This window comes from Scardinius erythrophthalmus, assembly GCF_964197995.2.
Source record: "Scardinius erythrophthalmus genome assembly, chromosome: 17".
Taxonomy (NCBI): Eukaryota; Metazoa; Chordata; class Actinopteri; order Cypriniformes; family Leuciscidae; genus Scardinius; species Scardinius erythrophthalmus.
In genome coordinates, this window is record NC_138237.1 from 18370164 (window position 1) to 18386715 (window position 16552).

At 35.4% G+C, this 16552-nt stretch overlaps 4 protein-coding genes across 6 annotated transcripts; 2 read left to right on the forward strand and 2 right to left on the reverse strand.

The window, feature by feature from the left end:
• Positions 1-2059: 2059 nt before the first annotated feature.
• Positions 2060-5212, forward strand: LOC308705679 (uncharacterized protein). Its single transcript, XM_081390804.1, has 4 exons — positions 2060-2158; positions 2305-2359; positions 4073-4405; positions 4496-5212. The coding sequence occupies exons 1-4, from the start codon at positions 2153-2155 to the stop codon at positions 4585-4587; spliced, it is 486 nt and encodes a 161-aa protein (XP_081246930.1). The 5' UTR covers positions 2060-2152; the 3' UTR covers positions 4588-5212.
• A 2481-nt stretch (positions 5213-7693) lies between these two features.
• On the forward strand, positions 7694-9722 carry LOC308705639 (uncharacterized protein). Of its 2 annotated transcripts, none has more exons than XM_081390733.1 (2): positions 7694-7743; positions 8363-9722. In XM_081390733.1, coding segments are annotated over exons 1-2 (702 nt in total). In that variant the 5' UTR covers positions 7694-7741; the 3' UTR covers positions 9063-9722. The 2 variants fall into 2 exon arrangements, with proteins under 2 accessions (XP_081246859.1, XP_081246860.1); XM_081390734.1 differs by having other exon boundaries at positions 7708-7763; positions 8363-9715.
• Positions 9723-10791: 1069 nt separating this feature from the next.
• Positions 10792-12263, reverse strand: LOC308705331 (uncharacterized protein). The gene is made up of 2 exons (XM_081390283.1): positions 11839-12263; positions 10792-11441 (listed from the first exon to the last, which is right to left on the reverse strand). Exons 1-2 carry the CDS (start codon positions 11918-11920, stop codon positions 10954-10956), a joined length of 570 nt encoding a protein of 189 aa, XP_081246409.1. The 5' UTR covers positions 11921-12263; the 3' UTR covers positions 10792-10953.
• A 1270-nt stretch (positions 12264-13533) lies between these two features.
• On the reverse strand, positions 13534-15925 carry LOC308705665 (uncharacterized protein). Of its 2 annotated transcripts, XM_081390792.1 has the most exons (4): positions 15499-15860; positions 14995-15387; positions 14789-14848; positions 13534-13773 (listed from the first exon to the last, which is right to left on the reverse strand). In XM_081390792.1, the coding sequence occupies exons 2-3, from the start codon at positions 15379-15381 to the stop codon at positions 14792-14794; spliced, it is 444 nt and encodes a 147-aa protein (XP_081246918.1). In that variant the 5' UTR covers positions 15382-15387; positions 15499-15860; the 3' UTR covers positions 13534-13773; positions 14789-14791. The 2 variants fall into 2 exon arrangements, with proteins under 2 accessions (XP_081246918.1, XP_081246917.1); XM_081390791.1 differs by lacking the exon at positions 13534-13773 and having other exon boundaries at positions 14745-14848; positions 15499-15925.
• Positions 15926-16552: the final 627 nt, after the last annotated feature.

Genomic DNA, 16552 nt, shown 5'->3' on the forward strand with positions numbered 1-16552 from the left:
ACCAAAAACATTGCAATCGTATGACACCAAAACTTAAATAAAATCAAAAAGAATTTCTCAATTTAGTAGGCCTACGGCAGCACAGATTACATTAACTTTTGCTGAAATATTAATGCTAATCTCTGTGTAACCCTGGATAGCAAAATCATGCTGTATTTTGAAGCGGAGGGGTTGATCTGGAAGTTTTTAAATGGATGTTTTTTGCTTGTGACATTTGCTTGTTATAAAAATGGTGAAAACATTTCTTAAAATAGTAGAGATCTAATGTCAAATTAGGTTTTATTCCTATTTAGTACACTTTTAGATTTTATTTAAATGTATTAACATTTCTGTCTAATTTTGGTTATTAAATAGGCATTTTCATCTTAATTTGTAGGGACTCCAAGCAAAAATAAATTAATGAGCAACGTTTGTAAGGTACCGCTGAATTAATCTCTTCATTTGATGTGAAGGGCAGGTTGTCATGGCTTATTTTGAAATCCTTTCAAATGTAAAACATCCACCAGCATTGTTATCAGCTGAGGAAAATTAACAATTCAAAATAAAGCAGTGGAATTAATTCTCAACTTCAGCAATGAGCTATCAGTGCTTTTCAAAAAGCATACCTTGTCACGTAAGGAAACACTGGAGATGTCACTGTCAATCTCTTTGAAAAAAAAAAAAAAATCATTCATCCATATGGAAAGTAAAGCAACAATAAACACTGTCGTGTGTGATATTCACCTGTCTTGAAACAGCGTGTGTCTGAGGTGCATCAGTCTTCTGATTGACTGAAATCTTTGCGGTACTGAATATACATGCATCCATCTTTGGAAATGATGATAAAAGCCTTTTTCATGCTAATTTGTCCTCTAATTTAAATGCAAAAAGCAAGAAACAAATAAGGCACACCCACAGTGTTTACTGAAAATAAACTGCAAGAGGACCAAATGATTGACAGCTGTCAGGGATCAACAAATCTGATGTATTTACTTTGATAATGTAGATTAGTAAAGTAAATAATGTCTAAATAAAAGTAAGGCTCAAGTAAAGAATTTTTATTTTGATGAATATTATTGATATTTATGACCATTACACCAACAGGGACTCTAATGACATCGCATTCCAAGCACATAGACGTTAATATGGAGTCGGTCCCCTGGGAAGGAGTTCCACAAGATTTCGTTTCTATGAATTATATCAAAACAGAAAAGTTATTTCAATTGTAATAATATTTCACAATATTACTGTTTTTACTGTATTTTTTTATCAAATAATTGCAGCATTTTATAGAGACTTCTATCAAGAACATTAAAAAATCTTACCTCAATCTTTTGAACGGTAGTGTACTAACAAAAACTGAAACATTTTGTAATGTATATGTTATACTTTAAATGTCCTGACGTATCTCATTCAACTAAATCATTTCAAATTGTGGGAAACTCTGCATAACATTTGGTAAAATGTCGGTTAAAAAGCATTTTCTAGTTCTCTCAAAAGGGGGAGACAAACCGTTTTCCTTCTCTCCTCTCTCAGATCCTCTCTCCTACTCCTTCCACTCTCCACAGCTTTATGAACCACCGGAAAGGGTCACCTGCCAAAGCATCACAGACTGGGATTAAAACAGCACGCACATAAAGTCTCTGCAAGGTAAATGTCTGGAAACTATTATGTCATGCTTGCTCTGACAACAAAATAATTATGTCCCAGGATTGTTTCCAAATAAAATCTGGCCTGTGATTGAGAATTACACAGAGATCAGCTGTTATGATATGAAAAATAAGGTATATTCTGTGATGTTTGACAAGTGTATGCCAAACTGTGTTGTACTGCTCTGTTTACTTTACATTAAATAAGGACATTGGGCTCATTAAGGCTGTCAAAGGACTTAATGATTCTCATCAGGGTATTCTGCTTTGGTAGGTGAATAGATTTATGTGGACATAGAAATAGGCCTATCTCATAAGTTTTTGTATGTTTTGGTCTGAAACATTGCATTAGCGCAGCACAGATGGGAGGGGCTGCTGCAGTCCACTGCAGTGCAGTGCTTCATGTTGTTGGGTGAAGTGCTCTGTAAGGCAGTTAGGTGGAGCTACAGCACTATTGTTGTTCTCTGAAGAGCGCAGTTTCATGGGTGGTCCACATGGCCGACAACAAGACTTAACATTTTAAAATGCAGGTTTGTTTAACAGTGTGCGTTCCTCCTTTTTTCCCCTCAAGATTTCAGGCTAGATTAAATGGCCGCTACAGATGGTCATCATGTTTAAATGTTTTGATATGTAACAGTATTTTATGACTATCTTCTCTCCTCTTTTCTACCTATAGAGCTTTGTAATGAACACATTTAACAGCATGTTTGGGTGGATTCTTCTTCTGGGAGGTAAGAGGATTATGAAGATGTTTTCCTAATATTGCTTTTCATATGAAACCATTTCACCATGAAAATATATTCTCCTATTATATATATATACAGTGTTATGCATAAGTTTAGACACCCACACTAAAGTTGAATAAAAAGAGGAATAAAAAATCATCTTTTGGAAATTGAACTTAATGCCTTAATTTAAAAAATTAGGAAAAATCCAACCTTTAAGGACACCAATTTTCTTTGTGAACGAATAATGTATCGTGAATAAATAAATGTTCTTCCTTAAAATACAGGGTGCATAAGTCTGGACACCCCTATGTTAAATTCCCATAGAGGCAGGAAGATTTTTATTTTTAAGTATTTTTTTAATTTATTTTTTAGGATACTATGCATCCTGATAAAGTTCCCTTGGCCTTTGGAATTAAAATAGCCCCACATCATCACATAGCCTTTACCATACCTAGAGATTGGCATGGTTTTATTTCAGTTAGCCTAATAGCTGGTTTGATTTGCATTGAGAGATGATCTTATGCGTTCCTTATCACCCTGTAGCCCAAGACTGGTTGCCCACTGAAGCTAAGCAGGGCTGAGCCTGGTTAGTACCTGGATGGGAGACCTCCTGAGAAAACCAGGTTGCTGCTGGAAGAGGTGTTAGTGAGGCCAGCAGGGGTTGCTCACCCTGTGGTCTGTGTGGGTCCTAATGCCCCAGTATAGTGACGGGGAAACTATACTGCCAAAAGAGCACCGTCCTTCGGATGAGACGTTAAACCGGGGTCCTGACTCTCTGTGGTCATTAAAAATCCCAGAATGTCTTTCGAAAGAGTAGGGGTGTAACCCCGGCATCCTGGCCAAATTTGCCCAGTGGCCTCTGTCCATCATGGCCTCCTAATCCTCCCCATATATACTGATTGGCTTCATCACTGTCTCCTCTCCACCAATAAGCTGGTGTGTGGTGGGCGTTCTGGTGCAATATGGCTGCCGTCGCATCATCCAGGTGGATGCTGCACATTGGTGGTGGTTGAGGAGATTCCCCCCTTCTATGTAAAGCGCTTTGAGTGTCGAGAAAAGCGCTATATAAATGTAATGAATTATTATTATTATTATTATTATGGAAAGTACGCCATGCCAATCTCTAGGTATGGTGAAGGCTAAGTGATGATGTGGGGCTATTTTAATTCCAAAGGCCAAGGGAACTTTATCAGGATGCATAGTATCCTAAAAAAAAATAAAAAATACTTAAAAATAAAAATCTGCCTGCCTCTATGGGAATTTAACATAGGGGTGTCCAAACTTATGCACCCTATATTTTAAGGAAGAACATTTATTTATTTACGATACATTATTCGTTCACAAAGAAAATTGGTGTCCTTAAAGGTTGGATTTTTCCTAATTTTTTAAATTAAGACATTAAGTTCAATTTCCAAAAGATGATTTTTTATTCCTCTTTTTAGTCAACTTTAGCATGGGTGTCTAAACTTATGCATAGCACTGTACATACTCTTTTTTTAAATCCTCTTTTTTGAAGAAAGAGAACTTTCAGACTTTTCGGTTTTAGGTTTACAGACTCAATTTCGTTAAATGGAAAAGAGTGTCCAGGATATTATAGGAGAACTGTTCGTTTAAATCAATGTACTGCTGAACTCATTTACAATTTGCTTTACAAAGCATCATGCATTGCATATGGTAAATATCTAAATAACGGGCCTCATTATTTCTCATCTCCAGTTCTGATGAGCCCAGTGTCGTGTCAGGATGAGGAGAGTGTAATTGCAGTATGCCAAGAGGAAGATAATGACCTCAGAGTGGACTGCCTTCTGGAGCCCAAACCCAACTACCACACAGATTACGAGTTCTCCATGTCCAAAGGCCAAAAGGAGACCATCATAAGCACAAACATCTCTGGAATCATGCCTGAACCCAAGTTCAGGCACAACACATTTGTGACAGAGCTTGAACCATACGGATTCAGGCTGACCATCATGAGCTTCACCATCACTGAGAATACAACTTTCATTTGTAAAGTGACCAAGATCCAGAAGACTCTGTTTGTTGAATTAGGTACAACAGCTGAGCTAAGATACTTTGTCCTACATAAAACTAGAATGAATATTTGCTCTGCTTAAACCTGAATTTGTCTTTGCCTTCTAGAGAGCATCCAGCCCTGCTCTGCCATCAGTGTGTTTCTGCTGGGTTATCCTTGGCTCAGTCTCCTGGTTCCTCTGTTCATCATACATCTATAAGAAGCCTTTTAAAAACAGTCAGCTACATGGTGTACAAAAAGTATTGTGTTTCCAGACTCTAAAAGTATTTCTATAGATTTCTCCTCAAATTTGAGTATTTTTAAAAAATGCTCTTCAATCTACATGCTCTGCCTTTACTGTAAAGTAACTGTTGCTGCCTCTATGATGGTATTTATTTACTTTATGCCTTTTTACATGTCTAGCCAAAACACAACTGAAGACATTTTATGTGTGTGATAAGTTAAAGGATTTTTAGGGTTCTTGACTATTAGGTAGCATTGTTGATAATGTTATGTCAAGCAATTATACTGCTACTTAGAAAAGTCGAAAAGTTACAATGCTAGTGCCGTCAATGCTTTCAATAAAATGCACCACACACAGTTTGTGTTCATTAATGTGTAAATAAATAAACAAATCCCATAATTTTTGGCTTAATTATGGTTTTCCCAGCACATTTTCCTCTCAGTTCCCTTGTAACATCGCTTAATGTTTGTGTAAAAGAATACTTTCTATAGGGTATAATTTGTATTTGTTTCGTTTGTTTTAAGATGCAATCAATGTCGTCTTAGAAAATTCATCTTTAATAAAATCTGTCACTGCTGTTACCACCCTCGCTCCATTCGTGAAATAAAATAAACCAATAAAATGAAGAATAAAATTCCAGTTGTCCTTTATGACTAGCCTACTAATGCCAAGATGTTAATAAATAGCCTACAACTGGAGATAACCAAACAAGACTTCAACACATTTGGAGAATGTACTCCCTTATCATAGAGATGTACTAAAGTACAGTCTCAGATGTCAAACTCCTTGTTAACCTAAACGCATTGTCATTGGTCACTTTGCATGTCAATCAGACGGCCTTTTCCGCTCTAATTGGGCGGTTCTTGTCCAGATAGTGCTGATAAATGCTCAGGTAAGCTATCCTAAATCAAATGTCTGGCAACTAGTTTACAAAAGAAATGGGCTACCCTTACGAAAAAGAGGTTTATTCAAGTGTTCTATTCTTCTTTTAAACTAAAAATAAGAAAGTATACTTTCAGTCTACATTTTATATACTTCTCAGAAATATACTTTATGTACTTCTCAGAAATATACTTAAAATTACACTTAAGTGTACTTGACTTATACAGAGAGAAAAGTCCAATTTGGCTTGTACTTGTACTCAATCTTTAGTTCGAGATATACTTAAAAGTATAATTAAGTATTCAAAGTATACTTGGCTTGTAGTTGTGTTAACTCTTTTGATCGAGTAGCCTATATTGAATATACTTTTTTTAAACATAGTCTTATGAAACTTACATTGTTTGAAAATATTGATTTAAAACAGATATGTTTCTAATTCTGCCTATCTTGATTTTTGTGTAGGCTAGTCCACTGGTAGTGTACATAGGAATTTACTTTAATTCTGCTTTACCCTTTCCCCACCATTGACTGAATTTTCCAGCTATCCATTAGCTATCCAGAATCTCTGGATCAAAACCCAGGAGAAGAAGAAGCTGAAAAAAGTTATAGAAGATTGCTCACGCAAATGTAAAATAACGTGATCATCAAATATTAAACAGCATCATGTAAATAAAAGCTGCTTAATGTGTTTCCAAATGAAATGTCGAACACATGAGGAGAAAACGACTATGAAGCTTTGTGAACAACTATGAACAACGTTCTGAATCTGATCAAGGCGTAGTGTTTGACAAAAATCTGATTTTCTCAACTTTTTTTGTTTAAAATGTTGCCTTTCTTTATGAAACTTACCGACATTCAAGTGTTGATAAAAAAGTATGCATGAAGCTAATATTTTTTTTAAAAATTAGTTAAAGTACAGTTAAAGGTATTTTTCAAGTGTAAATTCTACATTTGAACATAGTAGTATACTGCAAGTGCAGAAATAATATATAAATAGTCAACTATAATGTTCACTTAAAGAAAACTTACGAGCATACTTTAAACTACTAAACTAGTTTACTGAGAGTACACTTAAGTATAGGCTACTTACATAAACTTAAAAAAATACTACTTGTATTAAAATAGTAAACATCTATAGCTTAGCTTCAGGTTCCCATATGGACTGATTACTGTGAATGCTCAAAATGATTGACAGGCAAAAGGCGTCTCCAGAAACCTGATTGGCTACGCACAGCGTCTGACCCATGTTTACTAGACATATCTGTTATTTCAGTATTTTTGAGGGACGGGAGTATGGTCATTTTATGCATGCATTCCATACAAATCGTAATAATGATAATAATCAAATATGACTGGCAGAGGTGGACGAAGTACACAACTTCCTTACTTGAGTGAAAGTATAGATACTACTGGTCAAATATTACTCCGTTACAAGTAAAAGTTGTAAAGACCTATTTTTACTTAAGTAAAAGTACAGAAGTAGCCTACTCGTTTTTAAAAGTACTTAAGTATCAAAAGTAAAAAGTAAATGTCAATGCATTGTTTTATTATTGTTGCATTGTTGTATGTAATAATTAAAGTACCATATGCCTCTGAATCTAAACAAAATTTGCATTTAGAAAACCAAACCCAACGTTGAAAATGAAAATCAGGTTTATGTCAGAATCCAATGTCAGATTGACGTTGATCTCCAACATTGGACAGACGTTGTATTGTGGTTGAAAATGAAAATCGGGTTGAAGTCAGAAACCAACATCAGTCAGGTTCTGATGTAGGCCTAAACCCGACTTTTATTTTCAATCAATATCCAACGTCAATCTAACGTTGGGTTCTGATGTCAATCAGATGCAGGGTTCTGACGTCAACCCGACTTTCATTTCCAACCAAAATGCAACCCCTGCAACCAAAATCATCCACTGACTGACTGATGTTACTTTCTACTCAAGGACCTTGACAGAATTGTAGTGGAGTAAAAAGTACGATATTTGTCTTTCAAATGTAGTGAAGTTAAAGTAAAACGTTTCCAGAAAAAAATAATACTCAAGTAAAGTACAGATACTCAAAAAGTGTATTTAAGTACAGTACTCAAGTAAATGTACTTTGTTACTGTCCACCTCTGATGACTGGTATGTAGAGTTCAGTCTGTTCATGAAACGAAAGTGAAAGCATGTGTTCGCGCGCCAGCTCACAGCTCATGACGCAATTGGCAAAGACAAATAAGGAAGTGGATGTGGAATTATCTTTCTTAATGTACGCTAAGCATAAACAAGGTTGGTAAATTGCTTTATGTTTTATGTCAAATAGCCAACGTGGTATAAGGGTTGGTCTTACTCTTAGGTCTATGTTTTTTTTAAACGGTGTCGAATATTCTTGTTACCAGATCGTCCTCCAAAGCGCTGTGCTATATAAATCGCGGGTGTTGTACCTTGCTAAATAAACAGATGAGGATACACTGTTAATCAAGTGAAATGTCAGCAATATATTACTTTTTAAGCCTTAAACAAAACAGGCAACGTGCACCACAGGATACATAGTCTACTCTGTAATCTCTTGTGGGAGGCATGAGAGAATGTTTCATCCAATTCTCTGTTATCATTATCAAAGTTGAGTCTTGAGTCTGTTTGGAGTATGTTAGTCACATGACTTGGTTCAAATTTTCTGTGCTTGGCTAAAGCCAACATTGTCCCTACAAATGAAATGAAAATGAAATTGCCTGTTTAAGGGTTAATAAGAAAAATGTTTACTTACATGATGAAAATATACAGAATATAAATAGTAATACTAGATCTATCTTGGCTAACTGAACATATTTTGAAGGGTTAGTTTAACATTTTACAATTTTGATTGTTTTTAAATTTGTGTTGTGTAGGAACTGCAGTCTCAAAAAGGAACATCCAAAGTTCATTGCCATCACATACTGTTGTGTAAGTGCCAAAATGCCAGTGGAATTCAGTGGATGGGCGACATATTGTGATAAATCAAAGCACCTTAAACCAGGTCAAGAACCCAAAAAGAGCCATGGCTACACTATGTACCATGGGACACTCAAAACCAATGCCCCAGCTATTATATCATCAGGGTTTCGGCCCTCTGCTGGGGGAACTCTGGGTCCTGGAGTCTACTGTAGTAGGGACATTAACAAAGCAATGTGTTACCCAGCATGTGCCCCCAATGACAGAGTTGTGTTTAAGCTACGAGTAAGAGTCGGTAAAGTGAAAAGGATTGACGGGCAAAGCCTGAACCAGATGACCTCGTGGCATCAGAATGGATATGATACGGCCTGGTTACCTGCCTCTGTTTTAGGACTTGAGGAGGACTGTGTTTTTGACCCAAAGAGACTCACTGTGATTGGGATAGCCCATTGCACAGACTCCAGTGCTAAGAGTTCTCTGGAGAGTCTCATAAAGCAGAAAAGTCAATCGCAGGACCCGAAGGGGAAAGATCTGAAGCTGTGTAAAGGCTGTGGAATGCAAACACAGGATAAACACACAATGGAGAAATGCTGGTCCTGCAAAGCATCCATATGCCCCTTCATGAAGAATCATGTTTGCAGAAGGAACGGGAAGTAACCCGATACACTTTGCTTTGTTAAAGGCACTTAATAAATAAAACTCATTATTATACTTGAGTTTTTTTTTTGTTTTTTTTTAACCAACACTGTGGAAATGTACATCAAATAGTAAGTTTGTTAACTTTATATTTACACAAGACCATTCAAAATGACTGTTTTAATCCATTTATTTTTATTTTTAATTTGTTGTTTTCTGATAGATATTGGATATTGAACCATGTATTATTAATAATATTGGATATTGGATAGTGAACCAAAACTGTAAATTTAACTTTTAACAAATGTAATGAAATTCTGCTCATCAATTATATCACTGGTTAATTTGATCAGATTAATATTAAGTTTAGTTGATTATAACTCCTCAACACCTGCAACAGTTTGTGCCAAACATCATACTTATCAAAGTTTGAATTGATCACTGTAATGCAATTTGTTTTGTAATATGGTGTAATCTTTTGAGCACTTGAGAGTACATAACAATAAATAAAGGCACTTTCTATTTAATAAAATATATTGTTTTTCTCTTCTGTTCTGCAGTTGCAATTATGCTGTATCTTTGTAACAATTTTGATTTACTGTTGAAATCTTGTATCTTGAATTTTTAATATTCATGTGAAGTTTAGCAAAATATTGAATAAAAGGAAAATGTAGCTTTTTTACTTTGTCTAAAATCCTCCAAATTTAACATATAGTTAATGAGTGGCATTTATTTTTTAGAATTTAACAATCTGACACATTGACTCTTGCTATAAGCCAATGCTTGCTGTAAACATGCTCAAGGCTTTCTGAAAGTCGGTAATAAATAAATAAAAGTGTAGCAGACCTATTTACCACTAAAAACCTGGGAGAAAAGCAAGCACATCTGAACTGAAAAAGTAATACCAGTACGAAGTATAAAAAACAGAAATCAAATGTTTTCCTATCTTATCTCTTTTCCTGCTTGGCATTCTGTGAAGTTTCCCACCCAGCAATGAGCTATTTACATGCAAAATATGATGTTTTAAAGGAAGGAATGAACTCTACTGTACTAGACACCTCTTAAAGTTGGGGTCTAAAATGAAATGGGCCTTTGGTTTACTTTGGGCCTTTACTTAGACTGAATTTCATAATTCACAAATTCTCTATTCACTCTTTTATATGTGATCTAATAATTTGTATAGATTTTGTATAAAACATGCACCTGCACAGCCTCACAATTTACTGTATACAAGGTGTTAGTAAGAATTACGGATCCTGGCATTGACATATTCGTTAACAACGTTTTTGCTTCTGCTTCCCTCCCACCTCTGTTGCAGATGAATAATGTACAGTACAGATCAAGTTATTCAAGGTTGCCAGGTCAGGATGGGATGGGAAATGATCAGAGTCTTTTTTCCATTTACATATAGCCAAAGTTGGCTTGCACTTCCTCTGGGAATGAAAAGATCAAAGCTCTCAGGATTTAAATTTTAGGAAGAGAAGAGGATCAGTGTGAAATATGTGTCAATGTTATCATATATTGCCTAAAAAGCAAGTTTTATACTTTGTATTTTTTTAATAGAAGGAAATGTCTGACTTCTGCTTGCTGGCTGGATAAATAAGATATTGAAAGTTAATGCTGGATTCTCCTGAAATTTGCTCTTTGTTTTACATGTATCGGTTTATGATACATATCTATCTAGTCATATTTATCTATATTTATTTATTAACTATAACAATGTTTTAAATAAAACATAACTCAAAGATTTGTGCATGAAATAAGTTTAATTTATTCATACCTAGCAACAGGGTGAGAATTTGTAGCACAATATGATCATCATTTCACAGAACATGAGCAGTTTAAACTCTAACAGCTGGTATGACATTTTCAACAAATATTTCAGAATTCCAAACTTCATTGGAAAGCACACTTAATAACGCTCATGGCAGACACCATACGCTTCTTGCATTCTTGGGCGTATTTCATCAATGACTGTGATTCGTCTTGGATCCCAAACACAGTCTTCCTCAAGACCACTTGGCACCATCCCACAGTTTGGAGGGCACCAGGCAGTGTCGTACCCCTTATCATGCCAGGTTTTCTGCAATGGATGACCTTGATGATTAATCTTTATCACTTTACCAACATTGACCATCACTCTCAGAACTACTTTCTGGTTCTCATCAGGTATGTCCAGAGGGTATCTGGAGGCCTTCTGTAGATCTCGGCTGAGGTAGACACCAGGTCCAAGCATCCCTTTAGAAGATTGTTTGAAGCCAGAGACTTTGATTTTTTCAGCAGCCTCCCTTGATGTGCCATGGTACATTCTGTAGACGTTACCCTGAGTTGGTTCTATGTAACTCTCAAGACATGGTGGAGCACCTGCACCCAAGTCATCTTCAGCCCACATGTTTGCACCTAGACAAATCAAATCTTGAACAATTTCATAGAAACTCAGAATTTTATAAACAGATAACAGACATAAAGACAAGCACATTTAAAATGGTATTAAGAAGTAATTTATATTTACAATATAAAATCATTCCAGTTGTTATGAGTTTTTTTTTTTGTTTTTTTTTTCACCAAAAAGCTAAAAGCACCAAATAGTTTTTTTACAAAGTCAAGTCAAGTCAAGTCATCTTCATTTATATAGCGCTTTTAACAATGTAGATTGTCTCAAAGCAGCTTTACAGAGATAAGCGTATAATTTAAGGTAACAGAAATTGTTTCAGCTTTACAGCAGAGTTAAGTTATTTCCATCTAAAGTTAGTTTTGATTGATTTGGTTCCGTCGCAACAAAGACAAAGTGCCTTACCTCTGATGTGGCTTCTAATGCTGATCACTTCCTTCTGAGAGCAGGTAGGCCTATAAATACACATCTTCCAGGGTGTGTCCATGACGAAAGGTTCAGTTCAGGTTTAGTAGTAGTTTCAGTTTAAATCATCTTGGGAAACATTTTTACAGATTGAAATAACACTTTGTGTATTGAATTTCTGAAGTGTTGACTTTAAAGAGAAAAATATTGAGATTTTACAAAGATCATTATTTGGTTAAATTCTCTCAAAATAAGCCCAATATATTGATAAGTCTGAAGTAAACAGGATATTATGTGACCTTTGTCAAATTGTTATAAAACATGCTGGAAATATAAAGTATTAATATGAAAATGAAAACATATAACTTTGATGTCCATGGTTCTTCTTGTAAAAATGACCACTGGATTGATACGTGAAATGATCTGCTTATTAATCATGCTTAATTGATATGAAAATGAAAACTATACATTAAACAAAGTTAAGTTTCGTTTTTGCTAGAGGACTGCTTTCCTGTAAATGCCCCACCTAAACAGAAATATTTAATGCACCTGTGACAGATGTCTGAACAGTGCAGGTTAACAAACAATGAATACAACCAATCTGATGCTCAAACTGAAAAGAGCAACCCAACTTTAAATAATTATGTACTTTTATTTGAGGTCAAACAAGAAAAAATAATTAGAAAAAGGTGAATATCACTGTTACCAAGTTAGAAACTCTCTCCATTCCAATAATTGCATTTTACAGGATATTTCATGTTCAAACCAACAGTGGAGGTTGACCAAAGGTTTTAACCAACATAATTTGGATCAATACCACTAACACTGTTTGCTATTTATTTTTGAGAACTTTCTTATCAAGTTTACACTCTCTCATCTTACTGCTTTGCATTTTTATTCCCAGACCATTTGCATGTCAATAGAACATGAGATATAAACGAAAAGATGGGTAGTGTTATAGTAGTATGTGTCACGTAGGCCTATAGGTAGTTGTAATGATCGCACGACGCAGGAAATCAACAAACACAGTCTTTAATGACAAACCCTGAAAGGATACACGCAGGAGATCACAAGGGAAACAATATTGCACAAACACATACTAAGACGTTAATGACACTGAACATTGAACAGAGAAAACTAAGCGTTTAAATACACAGACAGAGTAAACAACAGAACAAGCGAGGAACTAATGAGTATGGAATCAAACTAGCAGACATCAGGTAAACTAAAATATAAATACAATATATCAGCTCTATGGCATTCAAATGTGCTTTTGTATTGTGATTGTTACACACCAAACATTCTAAAATATATTTCACACAGAGAAAGCATGAGCGCATCAACTGGGAACACACATGGGAACTTAACTGATCTAAGTTTTACATTAACTTCATAAAACACTTGAACTGCTAAGTGAATATTTCTAATTAATTCATATAATGTAAGAATATATTTAATATTTATATATAATTAATATCATATTTATTGTTTTGTTTTAGATTACATGATGAATTAATAGTATAGTTGAAAAAAAGAACGATATAATTTACCCCCTTCTCCCATTTCTGTTACACCATTTAAGTTTCGTTTCTGATTTACAGGACTGTTTCCCTGGAAATCGCTCACTTAATCAGGAAATACGTACACAGCTGTGACAGAAGGTGTTTAAACATGTCAGATTAAAGATCAACACATGAAATTATTTACTTTTATTTGAAGTTAAACAAGAAAAGTAACTGTGACCAAATAAGTTTCCATGTTAGAAATTTGCTCCACCAGTAAAATACAAAAGATTGAATAGGGTATTTTGAAGATTAAGCACGTTGTTTTTCCGAAGGATAGTGTTGTAAAGTCTGTTGAATCATTTGGTAAAAGTGTGTTGTCCATTAAAGCAGAGAGTTGTCCTGGTTCTCCAAGCCCAATATTTTGATAAGTCTGAAATAAAACACGGTATGATTTGTGTCCATGTTACAGGTTTGTTGACCTTTATGAAACTTGGAATAGCAATAATCTTTCGTTATTCTTTTGGGCGAAGAATTGACTCGGGTCTGAGGTTTCAATTATTACTGAAAGTTATTTCTCTTGATTGTGCAACAGAAACAAACTCTGGTCAAAAACGGTTGCTCTGTTTTTCTTTCATTCTTAAAGGAAACACCTATTCTTAAAGACGCTTCAAGGCAGTCAACAGTAAAACAGAGCAAACCATTACAGTAGTCGATTGCCGAGTTCACGCGCATAGGTTTAGTACCTATGATCACGCGCGTGAACTCGGCAATCGACTACTTTGGACTTCACCCGAAAACAGGATGTAAACACAGGTATTTGCGCTGGCTTAAATAACATCATTTTTATACATTTCTTTCACATCTACTGCAGTCAGATTCACTCGTGTTCACTCTGAAGGAATCACTCACAGTTTCTGTGCACTTGTAATGACACATCAAGGATGTTAAGAGGCTAAAAGCAGGTTTAGTACTTGCCCCATTGAAGTCAACAGGGTGCAAATTTTAAAAATAGAATAACTCGGTGTAGGCAACACCGATTTTTGTCGTTGTTCTCTGTATTGACAGCACTCCAAATGTACAAAAAAATTAGCTCAATGTTAAAATTGACCGGAGTTCTCCTTTAATAATATTAATATTCATTTTTATGTATTTATAGATATCTTCAGAGTAAGGACAATTGGGGATTAGTAGCCTATGTGATGATTTCACATTACTTTCCATTCACACATTTTAAATTAAAAGCACCTGATGGTTTCTATAAAGTAACAGTTATTATGACTATAACATAACAGCATTTTTACATTACCTCTCAAGGGTAATTTTAATGCTAAACAATCATGCTAAACGTCACACACTGACTGCTTATAAAGCTTATACTGTAATAAAGCAGACTGCAAAACAGAAAATGAAACAGTTTATTGGTCAAGGAATTATTTGGGATTAACCTGTTAAATGTGTTCAGACTCAGAGTGTGTGTTTTTCCACGTAGTACGAGTCAACACCATCTGAAACAAAATACATAAAATATGATCTGTCACGATCTGTCAACCTTATCCTTTAAGGTTTATGTGAGTATTTCGATTAGGATCAGTAACAAAAAGAATAGACCGGGTAAAAGAGCTTCTAAAAATGGGTAGATCATTTCAATGACCTGAATCCGCTGTGGATCCCAAACACAGTCTTCTTCAAGGCCGCTTGGCACCATGCCACATTTTGGAGGGCACCAGGCAGTGTCATAACCATGATCATGCCAGGTATCCTGGATTGGATGACCTTGATGGTCAATCTTCTTCACTTTCCCAACATTGACTTTCACTTTCAGAACCACGTATGCACACCGCTTCAGAGGATATCTGCAGGCCTTCTGTAGATCTCGGCTGAGGTAGACACCACGTCCCAGCATGCCATCATTAGACTGACGAAATCCCTCTTTTCTAATTTTCTTTGCAGCCTTCATGGATGTGCCATGATACATTGTGTAGACTTTACCTGATGTTGTGTTGCTTTGGAGGGAAGTTGAACCATTTCCACCCCCCATTTTCACCTGGACAAATCACAAATAGTGTAAATATCTTCAAACAAATAATATTAATACTGGATCACAACTTAAATAAAAATAAATGATGTTTGTACATTTACAAAGACCAACCAATACCTCTTACCAATCGTCGAATTCAAACTCAACGACAAGCTATTTGCTCCCGGGAAATGCCTAGTCCAGCCCTCTTCTCTTTTTATGGTATGCTACTTGAACAAACTTTTAGCCCGTAGACCCGTTAAAACATTACAATGTAGCATTTAACATTGAGTTGAAGGCATACACAAGAATACCGGCACTTTTCAAACGGTATGCTAGCCCTTTCTGAAAGTAAAAATAAAAGAACTCACTTTAAACGCAAGGGTGCGATCCCCGAGCGCTGTCGCGTACAGTCTACATTAATTAAAACCTTAGTTTCAGCCGGGCGGGATATTTCTACAATCGAATCTCCCGTTTGTCTCCCCGTCCTTCTCTCTTTCACTTTCCTAGTGAATCGCCATTGGCCATTGTACATCCACATCAAGCGACGTCACCTATCCACTGTAGCCAATCAGGCCAAAACCATGAAGATTAAAATAGCGCGCCAGTTCAACAGCTCTTGGTTTGTTTGCATTTTCCACGTTCCGCTCCGTCTCGCACACTGTCGAGAGCGCGAGCCTCTCTTTTAGCCGTGAGCGCTGATAGACGCTTTCGGCGAGTGCGCACTTTCCGCACTATTTAGTGTTTTTTAATCGCTCATGTCACCAACTCACCCTTTCGCGTTTTTTTAATATAAATGCATAGATTTAATAATTATTCATAAATTCATCAATTAAATAGTTTCCAGGCAAAAGACACGGAACCATTAACAATAAAACAACACTAGGCTATTGTTTTTTATTATTTATTTTTTTATTATGTCTTTGTTTAGATTATATAGGCATATTAACATACTTTTTAACAAAACCATTTTGCATTTTGATTTCACATTGCTTCAGAAATATAATAGTTCATTATTATTAAAATCAATATTATTTAAATCAATTAAGAATAATAATAAATCATCACTTATAATGTGCATGTTTGTTTTTATCAATGGAAGTGTTGATTAAAAAAAGCATGTAGGCCAATATACATACACAAACTTCAAGGCAACAAATAAAAATGTGTTTAAATATTTTGAATTAATTTT

Excerpts from the sequence above, each read along its gene's own strand:
- LOC308705679 (XM_081390804.1), top strand. Across the intron at positions 2,360-4,072 it reads GTGGATTCTTCTTCTGGGAG|TTCTGATGAGCCCAGTGTCG; the intron begins GTAAGAGGATTA and ends TCTCATCTCCAG. Across the intron at positions 4,406-4,495 it reads GACTCTGTTTGTTGAATTAG|AGAGCATCCAGCCCTGCTCT; the intron begins GTACAACAGCTG and ends TTTGCCTTCTAG.
- LOC308705331 (XM_081390283.1), bottom strand. The coding sequence starts at position 11,920 with ATGGACACACCCTGGAAGATGTGTATTTATAGGCCTACCTGCTCTCAG. Across the intron at positions 11,442-11,838 it reads CATTAGAAGCCACATCAGAG|GTGCAAACATGTGGGCTGAA; the intron begins GTAAGGCACTTT and ends TGATTTGTCTAG.
- LOC308705665 (XM_081390792.1), bottom strand. The coding sequence starts at position 15,381 with ATGGGGGGTGGAAATGGTTCAACTTCCCTCCAAAGCAACACAACATCA. Across the intron at positions 14,849-14,994 it reads GGGATCCACAGCGGATTCAG|ATGGTGTTGACTCGTACTAC; the intron begins GTCATTGAAATG and ends ATTTTGTTTCAG.